General features: G+C 44.5%; 1 protein-coding gene across 7 annotated transcripts in view; it reads left to right on the top strand.

The window, feature by feature from the left end:
- The window catches only part of cacnb4a (calcium channel, voltage-dependent, beta 4a subunit), a gene marked incomplete at both ends in the record, with an annotated part of 120,639 nt that overhangs the window by 76,416 nt on the left and 30,715 nt on the right, over positions 1-13,508 (top strand). For all 7 annotated transcript variants that reach the window (XM_084309400.1, XM_084309397.1, XM_084309401.1 and 4 more), the window contains 2 exons: positions 9,224-9,343; positions 10,619-10,741. In XM_084309400.1, the coding sequence (XP_084165526.1) occupies positions 9,224-9,343; positions 10,619-10,741 (243 nt within the window). The remainder of the gene's footprint in view (positions 1-9,223; positions 9,344-10,618; positions 10,742-13,508) is intronic.

Here is a 13,508-nt window from a genome sequence, read left to right as displayed (position 1 = left end):
AGCCATCGACATAGTCAGTGTGGTGGTAACGTTATTATTGCATCCAAGATTGATACATGGCTGGCTAGGCAGTTGGTAGTCATAGTCTTGTGTTATAAAATAAATAAACAATCAGCAATGTCTCGCTTCATGAATGGCCAGCCGTAGCCTAACAGTACTGCTCCTAAAAAAAACGATTTACAAACGTTAACGTTAACCACAGAGAGAGAGAGAGAGAGAGAGAGAGAGAGAGAGAGAGAGAGAGAGAGAGAGAGAGAGAGAGAGAGAGACTCACTGTTTAGTTGAAACGTCCAGGGCAGGAGAGCTTGATAAACGTGTATAATCCACTGATGATGTATTCCAGACCACTGTCCACTGTAGTCTGTCTCCAGACTGCATCCGCCATATAGCTTGTTAGCCAAGTGTTAGCTCGTTAGCACAACACAAGTACATTCCTTTGTCCATTTCCGCTCGAACAGACTGCAAACTACCTAGCGTTCTATCGCCATGCTCTAAGACAAACTCTAACCTTAACCAACTTTGAAAGAGTGCCTAAGCTTAACAGTCTAAAGAACTTGCAGTCACGGCACGCTCGTCTAAGACAAACAGCTGCCTGCATCATTCTCACAACAACACAACTATCTCCACCGACCAACCTAGGAATAACCTAGAATTGGAACATTAGAAATTGGATTCGGCCAATCAGAGATCGTCTCTGTGAAATTCTGCTACGGAAAAAAATACTGGCGTCGGCCAATCAGAGAGCGTCTCCGCGAAATGCGGCTACAGATATTCTTGACGCTACTGGCTAGACCGCTTCAAATCGCGCCCGGATTCCAACATAATAGTCATATTTCAACGCACAACGCGTTATGCACTGATTGGCTGTGACGGATACAGCGATCAAACTGTGACGCGCACTCAGAGCGCTATCGCGTATAGCCCGGGCCGAGAAATACGAAAAAATATAAAAAAATAAAAAAAAACGTGATGCTCTGGAAAACGAGTGTTTTTTAATTGCGATAATAACGTTATATTGTGCATTGGAAATACAAACATACTTAAAATGAGTAAATATTATTCATTTTAAACATGTTTATATTATTTATAGGGCTATAAAACAAAAAACAAAAAACGTATTTTTCTTGTTCTCTCATATAACCAGGGTAGTTCCTGAGGGGGGGCGGCGCCCGAGCGCCCCTAGTGGCGAGCCGCCACTGCAGCTGTTATCCTTATGTAACACTGATCACATGATCAGGCCTGGTAAGAGGGCAGATGGTGGCGATTAGCTTATTGTGCTGGAGGTTCCACAGTGTGTACCCAAGCCTGCCGGCTAATGTGTGTTCTCCTCACAGGCTTGGCTTTGGATGCTCTATGCAGCAGAGCCACAATGAACACCAAGCTAGACCTTAAAGTGTCTGGTGTCCGGGCCGTCAATCTAATGTGTAATCTATATATGCTAATTGTAGTACAATCTAAGATGTTTGCTATTCCACTGTGAAGTAACCAACCAACCAATGAGACAACAATCTAGTGTTCATTTCATTCTAGTGTAATGAATCAAGGAGGCTACGGTGTAGATAGGAGTCATGAATGTGGTCCTGTGTCACTAAATCAATTGGGCTCGGCAGCGACCCAGGTTTAGAGGTTCCATTGGATGAAATATAATGTGTGCACCCAGCCCATCAAGTGTTTCCACCCTACTCATATTCAGATAAACAGAGCAGTCTGATGCTACTCTGTGTTGGTGTACCAGATTGAAACTGAACCCTGGTGTCCCATATGGACGTACTGTACACCACTAGGCAGCCAAAGGTGAATCTCTCTGAGCCAACACACTATGCTGCTGCCAGGTTACACATCCAATACAGAGGTTGTGCTTCTTGTGATTAGCATTGTATTGTATTTTATCTTAGTACTTTTATCATGTCTATTTTATTATCTATTCTATTTTATTCTATTATTATTTGTATTTTTTGCACAATCGAAGCGGGCATGGCCACCTTCATTTCACTATATGTCTTGTGTCTGTATGTGATGAATAGACCTCTTGAATCTTGAATCTTGTGTTACACTGTGCACAAAGAAAAGCATATGTGAGCATATATGTAATTCGATCTCTATGAACTCCAATGAAATATATACAGATGCTGTGCATAGCACCTTTATGACCGGCAATGTCACTAACTCACTCACTCATGTATTCATTCAGGGCTAGATCCACAAAGAATAGATTGCACGGTGCTAATTGCACCCTTACTTAAATTTCATTATGAATTGAAAATGGGGGACCCTGATGTAAACAAGACGAAAGTCTTTCTCTGGTCTGCATCCCCTTAACAAGTGTGTGTATTGAGCCATACTGTATTGTACCCATTCTGCAATCTGTTAATAAAATGTTCATTCAATCAATCACCGTGATTCACTCACACTTAGCCACTCTGCCCCCTGGTGGCGCCTCACAAGTATTAGGTTGACATCAACGCCAATCACCATCACACTCAACACACAAAGTATGAACGCTCCTGGTAGGAAAACACCATTACATTTGACTGACATTCAGAGCTGTGTTTATAGGGTAGCAAGTATTTAAGTTAAGTTACTGACATTCTGAACCGTGTTTCACTATTGGCTATTTGGTGATTTGGAGGAGAAAGAGAGAAAGAGCTCAGCCTCTCGCTCACTTAGTTAGGACAATGATTTGGAGGAGAGGGGGAGAAAGGGCTCAGCCTCTCGCTCGCTGAGGACAGTGATTTGGAGGAGAGGGGGGAGAAAGGGCTCAGCCTCTCGCTCGCTGAGGACAGTGATTTGGAGGAGAGGGGGGAGAAAGGGCTCAGCCTCTCGCTCGCTGAGGACAGTGATTTGGCGGAGAGGGGGGAGAAAGGGCTCAGCCTCTCGCTCGCTGAGGACAGTGATTTGGAGGAGAGGGGGGAGAAAGGGCTCAGCCTCTCGCTCACTGAGGACAGTGATTTGGAGGAGAGGGGGGAGAAAGGGCTCAGCCTCTCGCTCACTGAGGACAGTGATTTGGAGGAGAGGGGGGAGAAAGGGCTCAGCCTCTCGCTCGCCCAGGCATGTGTAACTTCAATCTATGCTAGAATCCTTCACATCTAGACACCGTGTTCCCTTGTTCAGCTAGGAATCCAAAGACGCCAATGTGCTGGTTTCTCTTATGTGTTTTATGCTTCTCCGCTGCTCTTCAGCTGCAGCTTATGTCACAGCCACACGTCCGTGATTCACCTTGTTGCCAGTATCTCCTGCCTTCGTGGCTTCCTTTGTGAGGCTTTACTTTAGCCACCGCTGCATGCCGTGGATCGGGGCGTGATCGTCACTGCTGATGTCTCTCAGCCACCTTCGTCGGGAGGCCTGAAATAGCGTGTGCCCCCCCCCCCCCCCCCCCCCCCCCCCCCTCCCCGGAATACACCCCCTCACAGCAGGCTGACTGGCTGGCTGGCTGAATGATGCTGCCGCTTGGAGAGCAGAGTGCTGCCGTGCCAACTGCCTCACACAGCTTCTGGAGGGGGGGCTCTCCCTCTGCCTCCTTTCTCACTGTGTCTCTGTGTCTCTGTGTCTCCCTGTGTCTCTGTGTCTCCTTTCTCATTGTCTCTGTGTCTCTGTGTGTCTCTGTGTCTCCTTTCTCACTGTGTCTCTGTGTCTCTGTGTCACTGTGTCTCTGTGTCTCTGTGTGTCTGTGTGTCTCTGTGTCTCCTTTCTCACTGTGTCTCTGTGTCTATGTGTCTCTGTGTGTCTCTGTGTCTCTGTGTCTCCTTTCTCACTGTGTCTCTGTGTCTATGTGTCTCTGTGTGTAATAATAATAATGCAGGACCTGTTGCAGAGGTCTTTATTCGGCATGCAACGACACTCAATGTTTTTTAGCGGTACACACAGCGGTTAGTTTAGCACACACACCGGAACACACACGCATGCAAGGGTGTAGCTCCAGATTCTGGGCCCCATGAAAGAATGTATTTGTAGGCCCCCAAATTTTTTTTTTGCCATTTTTTTATTGATGAAAACGCATAATATGGTTTTTACCTATACATTCGGATCAGCAGTTCAGCACCTGCACTGTTGGTGGGTGAGCCTAGTAAAGGATGTCGCATTGCGTTCATCTTCAATGAATGGACCAATGCAATAGTCTACCAAAGCCCCCCCTCTCTCTCTATATATCTCACACACACACACACACACACACACACACACACACACACACACACACACACACACACACACACACACACACACACACACACACACACACACACACTTCAGAAACAAACATAGTATCAATGAGAGCATCAATAATACACCTGAGTGATGATGTCTAGTAAAAAAAAAAAAATGTTTTTTTTTTTTTGGGGCCCCCCCTCAGTGCTGGGCCCTTGGAATCATCCTAAGCTACCCCCCCCCAGCTACGCCCCTGCACGCATGCATTGTCTCTTTAGGATCGCCGATGCGATTCGTCTCTGCGATTAACCCATCCCGTCGTCCTTCCCCCCAAGGGCAGCCGGGAGCAGACAGGCGTCAACGTGAGCCGCGCCAGGGGACCAATCCAAGTGCTCCTGTCCGTCTTCGTCAAGGACGCCACAGCGTTAGCGATCTGTTGTTGTGCATGTTTTTCCATTGGGTTTATCTTATCGGGGGAAACCCTTGCGAGCACGGGGAGAACATGCAAACTCCACACAGAAAGGCCTGGGAGATACCCAACCTGGGTACCTGGCATCATGGAAACCTGGTCCCCAAGCGGGAATCGAACCCTGGACCTTCTTGCTGTGAGGCGACAGTGTTAACCACTACACCACCGTGCCGCCTCTGTGTCTCTGTGTCTCCTTTCTCACTGTGTCTCTGTGTCACTGTGTCACTGTGTCTGTGTCTCTGTGTCACTGTGTCTCTGTGTCACTGTGTCTCTGTGTCTCTGTGTCACTGTGTGTCTCTGTGTGTCTCTGTGTCTACTGTTTCTGTTTTGACTTTCGATTCTCTTTTCGCTTATTAGCCAGTTAGTCAGGCTGTGTCTGCATCTTTTATACTCTCTGTTTCTGTCTTTCTCTCTGACTCTCCCTTTGTGTCTTTCTCCCCATCTCTCTCTCGCTCTCTCTCTCTGTCTCTCTCTCTCTCTTTCTCTTTCTTACTCTCTCTTACTCTCTCTCTTCCCCCCCCTCTCTCTCTCTCTCTCTCTCTCTCTCTCTCTCTCTCTCTCTCTCTCTCTCTCTCTCTCTCTCTCTCTCTCTCTCTCTCTCTCTCTCTCTCTCTCTCTCTCTCTCTCTCTCTCTCTCTCTCTCTCTCTCTCTCTCTCTCTCGCTCTCTTTCTCTCACTCTCTCTCTCTTTTTCTCTCTCACTCTCCTTGTCTCTCTCTTCCTCTCACTCTCTATGTCTTATGCCCTGAATGAGAGAGAGGGCGTTTTTTTCTTCATCTCTTGTTTTTACTGGTTGCTAATCAGGGAGAGGGGTGAGGGGTGAGGGAAGAGGGAGGAGGAGTGATGGAGGAGGGAGGTAGTTCCTCTGATATTAATGCTATGAGACTGACTCTGCCTCAGGCCAACTGGGGGGCCAAGATACACCCACTGAGACCCGGGGAAACACACACACATACAGGAAGACATTCACTCACTGTAGCTTGGGTCAACTTCAACGCACTCCTTTCAATTGTATTCTTTTAACAATACTACTTGTTTTTGGTGTTTTAGTCAAGTTTGTTTTACAAAGGTAATAGCAATACTTGTTTTATGTGTGTTGATTGCAAATCATGCTGTGTTGCATAAGTATTGTTATGAATCACTGGTAAAATACTACTGTGCCATTAAATGATGATGAGCTATTGCATTGGCAGCAGTAGCCTCTGTAATAATATGTTATTATTATGTTATTAATCTGGCTGGTGTAGCTCCTCCCCCACTGTCAGACACTCACCTGTCAGACAGATTATGCTAATTGTTGATGTGTTGCCACTTGCCAGATGCTGTGTTTTGTCCAGTATTACAGTACAGTACATGTCACTGTAATATCCAGCTGGATCAGAAAATTGCCAGTTTTCTAGGGATGGCCTAGAAAGTTTTGCCCCTGATTCCCCGATTAATATTGAGAATCTGCCGATACTGAGTTGTATTTTTCTAGATAATACAGCTGCACAGTGCACAGCTCAAGTAAATGTTAGTGAAACCAATCCAATGTAAGTAAGATATGCTTGGTAATTGAAAAGCTCAGCTTAAAGAAAGAAATGGCCTACATCACAGCTTTCCCTTAACTCATTCAGAGCCACGCCTATATGACCAAATTAGGGCTAGCGTGCCACCACTGAAGTCAATGGGAGGACGGGGAAATTTGCGAACGCTTAAACTATATCTTAAATTATGGCTATGGGTCTAATACACCCGTCGCTTATCAACGACTTGCTTGCAGTCAACATGTACGAAACGGATTGTTTTTTCATCGGTACATTTCCGTTTTATACAGTTTTGAATACGAGTATAGTTTTGGAGATTTCTAGTAATTCCAGAGAAATCCGCGATAATAGCCCTTTAGTGGAATACACAAAACACGTTGTCATTTTTCGGCTGATTCATGAATCGATAGTATATGTGTACTTATGCACGCTAGAGAAGCGGGCTGAAAAATCGCTTATTCGTGACTTGCTCAGCGCTAACGTCACACACACACACACACACACACACACACACACACACACACACACACACACACATGCTCTGATGGCGGTGATAGGAACATCTGATTAACCCAAGATTCGTAACATAAATTCCTTACCTCACATCAGATGTTCTGCAAAAAGATTAATCCAATTCCTGATCGCCATTCCAAATATCGATCGCGTTTATTGATCCAACGTTATAGTCCAAAACACATAATCGAAGCTGCTCCCAGCCTCGCCAGTGAATGTGGTAACACGATAGTACGATACTGCTTGCCCGAGAAGGGAAACCCCAGACCGGAGTTTTTTTTCTGATGCACAGTCCCAGCCAATCCAATCCAATGATGTGCAATACCATCCGGGAGACGATAGGCGGCGGTATTTGCCCTTTGCGAGCTCAGACCCATTCCCAATGATAACGTCAGGCTGGACGGATGAAAAATGAATGGATATCGCTAATAAAAGAAATAAGAAATTAAAACCCGAGAAAACTCGTGATTGGCATGCAACGCATGGCGAGTTAACCCGACTAATCTTGTGGTTGGCACTGAATGGGTTAATAGTTTTCCTTTATTTCTTTACAATTTTTTTTTCGGAATTTGATCTGGCTTACTATAGCCGATACCGATCAATACCGATCAGTTAAACTGCGCCGCGATCGGCTCAGATTCCGATCTGTCCGATCCGGTTGGGACATCCCTAACGAGCTCCCCTCTACGAACCGCCCTCTCTGAGCTAATGGGACTTTTTATTGGTGTGTGAATCTCTTCTGGATGTCAGATCTTCATTTCAATCAGCCCCTTCCGATATGAAACGCCAGAGCCATGTAACAGCGGCCCCGGAGGCAACATCTGTTCGCTTGCATTGAGTTCATCCGTCTAGACGTCATGTATTGTATATTATCTAACCAGGCCCATAATAAAAAGAAATAAAAGTAACCCTTCCTTTCACTCAGTGATGTAGAAAAAGTCATCCACGCTTTAATTAATTTCATCTGGGCTTGACTACTGTAATTCCCTGTACACTGGGACCAGCCAGGCGTCCATGTCCCGCCTGCAGCTGGTCCAACATGCAGTGGCCAGGCTTCTGACTGGTTCCAGAAAGAGGGACGATATCTTCCCTGTTTTGGGCCTCTGTCTTCACTGGCTTCCAGTTCGATATAGAATTGATTTCAAGGTCCTGTTGTTTTGCTTTCAAAGCCCTGAACCGACTGGCTCCCTCCTCTATCTCAGATCTCCTAAGCTCTTACACCACCTCCAGGTCTCTCAGGTCGACTGACCTGACCTGGGCCTCCTGGCCGTCCCACGCGGAAGACTCAAACTCAAGAGGCGACCGTGCTTTCGCAGTTACAGCTCCTAGACTAGCCTTCCCCTCTTCCATCAGACTCGACTCATTCGTCAATTATTTCAAGTCTCGGCTTAAAACGTACTCCTTTCTCTCGCGGTTGATTCTGGGTTTGTGCTGCTTGTACTGCATATAGTGTATATGTGTATTATGTCTCTCCTGTGTACTGATGATCCTTGTATCTCTGCTCTACCGTATTTTGATGTGTCATTAGTTTTAAGGCCATGTACAGCACTTTGGTCAACTCTGTTGTTTTTAATTAAACACGCTTTATAAATAAAGTTGACTTGACTTGACTTGACTTGAGTGATAATACGGTTTGTGTTGTGCAAAAGCTCTACATCATTGAAATAGTCCTTTAGAAAACTAGAGGCTATAGACTAGACCCAATCATGATAGAACACGTCTCACTCATTATGTTCACTTTCCACTGTGAAGATTTGTATTACATCAAGGGATTCGTTGAGCGTAGATACACACTTCAAACCCCAGGGAACTATCTTCTAGAATGGGCCACTCTCCTGCTCGTCATGCCCGTCTTCCACATTCTTGCCCGAGCCTCTCTATATTTTCACTCTACGCTCAGTGGGGTTTCCAATTTGACCATTTTGAAGACAGCCATCCTTTTGAACTTGCGGCCACTCTGCCAGCTGGTCGACTTTAATCAGGCCGTCTTTGATCCTGTATAGCGAGGTGTAGTGCGACTGGCTACGTGACACAGCACCCCCTTGGACACATGTAAACACACATACACACATACATGCACACATGCACACACACGTACACACATGCACACACACACATGCACACACATACACACATATATACACACATATACACACATGCACACACACGTATACACATGCAACCACATACACACATGCACACACTCCCACTCAATCACTTATTCAGTCTTTTAAGAAACAGACATGTATAATTTTCTATGTCCTGCATCTATTACCCACCATGTTGCATGTAATTCTGTTTAATTTTAAACAGGACGTGTCTGCTGAGGCGATGAGAATGAAGTACTGTAGAATCCAAGTAATGTAGAATCTATCCCGGCTTCCACTGTACTTGATATTTTCGCAGTTTATCATTTTCTCTGAGAACTTTCGGCTGTGATGTCAAGTTGAACTAGCGTCAGATGAAGAAAGTTAGCCCTCAGTTCTACACCAGCTTCAGACGCTCTATCCCTCCCGGTGACTAGCGTGCTATTTTAATTCCCTGTGTGTTGTCGTGTCCCGTTTGCTCTCCAGGGCTCAGCTGATTCCTACACAAGCCGACCCTCTGACTCAGATGTATCCCTGGAGGAGGAGAAGGAGGGCGGGCGGCAGGAGAGGGAGCAGCAGGCCACCGTCCAGCTAGAGAGGGCAAAGGTCAGTCTGTCTCAACTCTCTACTGGCTCCCGGTGCAGACCTGCCTACGGGACGGTTCAATTCGCTCCCTCTGTAGATCACGTTAAGCTCACAGCTGTTTGATCGGAGGCGTTTCTGACCAGACGAGACACAAGAGAAGTCAGACACAGTATTGGGGTCCTCCCCCTTAAAGGGGCATTTTGCAGTTTTTTTTTACCCGAATCCGATCGTTCTGTTGTGAGGAGGACATGTGATAATCTGCAACGTTGTGTTCTGTGTCTTGAGAGCTTCTTATTATCTATTGTCATCCTCACTACATAACAATATGATTAAAGGTGTACTATGCAGTTTCAGGGGAAGTGGTTTGTTTACATTAGTTTATAAAACATGTTTTCTATAATTATATGAATTCACTAATATGTTATTTCTTACTATTCTGCCTTCTAACTAATATCATAAATAAAATCAATATCATGTTGAGGCACGGTGAAACAAATAGAACGTGTTAGTAAAAAGAGAAAATAAAACAAATAATTAGCAGGCCCTGTATTTGTATACAACAACAACAGTGACAAAACAATAACCTTTCAGGTAGCTTTCTAGCTTCAAACAGTGTTCTAATTTTCCTCTGAGGAAAGTTTGTTAATTATGTATTATTTTGAGGACAGTTATTAAAATATAACTTTCTATACTCAATGTATACTCACATTTTCACATGTCTTAGTTTCCTAAAATGACATAGTGCTCCTTTAAGGTTGAAAATCAGAAAAGTTATCCTTTAATCGCTGAGCTTTATTAATAATAGCCATGCCATTGCGAAGGATTAAACTGGTTACATGTCAGACGTATGTTAGGATCACAGTTAGGACAGCCGCCCGACCAATCTTTCGCCATCGACTAAAAACACATCAATATCTTAAAAAAAAAAACTTCTTACATGTCTTATAGTATCATGCACTCTTCCTACTATACTAATATGTCTTTACTACTATGCACTCAACACTGCAGCACCCATGTTTCAGCACTGTTTGATGAACATTGTTACTCAGCTGTAAGAGTTCCTTCCTGCTGACTTGTCGTACAGAACTTGTAAGTCACTTTGGATAAAAGCGTTCAGCTAAATGACAAAATGTAAATGTAAATGTATGTGACAGAGTGTAACCTCCCTCAAGTCTTACCTATGAAGTCCCACTTGTCTTTTTTTTTGCGGGAGGGCATAACATTGTGTGTCACATAAATAAACACAACACACAATGTTGAGTGCTTATAATGTCTCTATCACTATCTTACACTCAGACTAAAGGGGTGGCCTTTGCTGTGAAGACCAATGTCAGCTACTGTGGAGCCCTGGATGAGGACGTCCCTGTGGCCGGGACCGCCATCTCCTTTGATGCCAAGGACTTCCTCCACATCAAAGAGGTACTGTGTCCATCACTGTGAAATAAATAAATCCTAGCAATTCTTTTTTCTATTTGAGGCCTAGTCCATAAATGTTCGCCATCGACGAAAAACATGCTTCTTCAATCAATATCTAAAAAGAAATTATAATAATAATACAAACAAGTAATATATAAATTTTTACTATTACTATTATTACTATTACTAGTATGCACTTTGCTACAAAATAATCGACCTTAGGCGGTCAGGTGGCGTAGCGGAGATTGCGCTCGTCACCAATGCAAGAGACTGCGGTCTCGACTCCTGGAGTCAGCATTGCCTTGGCTTGGGCTGATCGCTATACTAACTCGTTTGGCTGGGTTAGGGGGAGGTAAGCCGTGGGTGGGAAACTGGCATTGTGGACAGCGACGCTTACAGGTCAGGTCTCGGGGCGCTTGCTCAGCGGAGGCAGGACTTGAGGAAGGCAGCGTGACCTCCCACGCGTTACACTTCACCAATGAGAGCCCTCGCTGCCAGGTGAGAAGAGAGCCACTGGCTGTCGCCGCACGTGTCGGAGGAAGCGTGCGGATACTTCAGGGTTCCCTTGTACCGACCAGTAGGAGAACATGCGCACAACAACCAGGTAGGGGAGGGGGGGAATTGGCACAACGACTAAATTGGGATGGGGAGAAAAACTGAGAAAAATCTGAGAAAGAGAGATACAAAAAAAATTAAAATAATAATAATAATAATCTACCTTGCCTATATTACTAAATACTATGCTAATATGTCTATACTACTACAGTATGCACTCAGTATGCACTCAAGAATGTAGCACTCAAGTTCAACACTGTTTTATGAACAATCTTACTTACCCTTACAGTAGCTGCCAGAGTTGTACCCTTCCTGCTGACTTGTTGTACAGAACTTGTAAGTTGTTTTGGATAAAAGTGTCAGCTAAGTGACTAAATATAAATGTACACAGGTATTTTTGAAAACATTGCTTTTTCTTTGTGGTTTGGCCTTGCGTCCACACGTAAACTGCGCTTTAGTTAACTGAAACCGGACTTTTTTGAAAACTCCTGCTATGGTGAAAAAGTCTGTCATCTGTCTGTCTGGTTGTCTAGAGGATTTCAGAAATGGTTTGCTCTGAGATGGTACATGATAGAGATATGAAATTTGGCACAATGATAGATATTGGTGTGTAAGAGCATGTCAGTAAACATGACCCAAATCAGTCAGATAGTGGTATTATAATTAAAGGTCAAGTTCTTAAAGTTTGGATTCCTATTAAGTCAGATTAATATGAAACTTGCTACACATAAAAAGCTGTCCTTTCTCTATATCTCTGCCACCTGGACCATCCATACAATGTTTGCTAAATCTATCAGGGGCCCATACAATGACACTCATATTCATAATACTGTCCATAGATGGATGCATATCCACAGATGGTGGAGGTAAACGGTACCCTATCCCCCCCCCTCACAGTGAGCTGTGGTGTTCCACAAGGAAGCATACTCGGACCGCTACTGTTCCTAATTTATGCAAATGACATGTCGTCAGCTTGTGACTGCAACTTGTTCTTGTTCGCAGACGACTCAGCCCTGCTGGTCTCTGACAAGAACAAGTTACAGGTTGAAAAAACCCTCAGCTCGGAACTAGACAAAATCTGCATATGGCTCGCTGATAACAAACTATCATTACACATGGGCAAAACAGAGTCCATTCTCTTCGGTTCAAATAACAAACTCAGCAAGACCGACGGCTTCTCAGTTACAGTGGGTGACAATATTGTCACAAGGAAAGATGAAATTACCTACCTGGGTTCCATCCTAGAGGCTAATCTTTCCTGTGACAAAATGGCATCCAATGTAATAAAAAAAGTCAACCAATGAACTCGATTCTTGTACCGGATACTCCTAGAACCCACCTCACCCCTGCCCACTTTGACAACCTAGGATGGCTTAGAGTAGACGACAGAGTACAGCAACTTGCAATGGGCCTGGTCTACAAGATACACTACATGACCAAGGTACCCATGTACATGTCAAAATATTTCCCAAAGGTCAGTGAATACCACGATCACAACACCAGAGGGAGCTCCACAAATCATGTTAAACCCAGATTCGGCTCAAACAAGGGACTAAACACGTTTCGCAATTATGCCACATCAATGTGGAACGCCCTACCCAAAGCTGTAAAGGAATGTGAATCACTACCCACTTTCAAGACCACTCTCAAAGAACACCTACGGGAGACTGCAATTCGAAACTGGCCCCTGTACATGTCCTAACCCAACCCCCTCCAATGTACAGTAAATTACCAAGTATGGTTTTGTCAATATTTCAATGTACAATTTTGCTTGTACAGTTGTACAGTGTTCCCCACCCACCCCTCCTACCCAACCCCCCCCCCCCCCCAACCACCTCCAATGTACAGCCCCCCCCCCCCCCCCACCCACCCAACCCCACCTACCCAACCGCCCCCATTATGTACAGTTTTTACGTCAAATGTATATACTCTCTTTTCTGGACTCTTTTTGTATCACAAACAGTACTGTATTTGCAAATATGGTATGTCATAAATGTATAGATGTAGCAGTACTGTCTATCTGTATGTCATGTATGTCATATATGTCCTGATGAATTGAAAATGGGGGACCCTGATGTAAACAAGACGAAAGTCTTTCTCTGGTCTGCATCCCCTTAACAATTGTGTGTATTGAGCTGTACTGTATTGTACCCATTCTGCAATCTGTTAATAACGTTTTCAATCAATCAATCAATCAATCAATCAGTAGATCATG

The sequence above is a fragment of the Notolepis coatsorum genome (assembly GCF_963971535.1).
Source record: "Notolepis coatsorum genome assembly, chromosome: 3".
Taxonomy (NCBI): Eukaryota; Metazoa; Chordata; class Actinopteri; order Aulopiformes; family Paralepididae; genus Notolepis; species Notolepis coatsorum.
The sequence above is the reverse complement of the archived record's forward strand: the minus strand, read 5'-3'. Positions and strand labels throughout refer to the sequence as shown.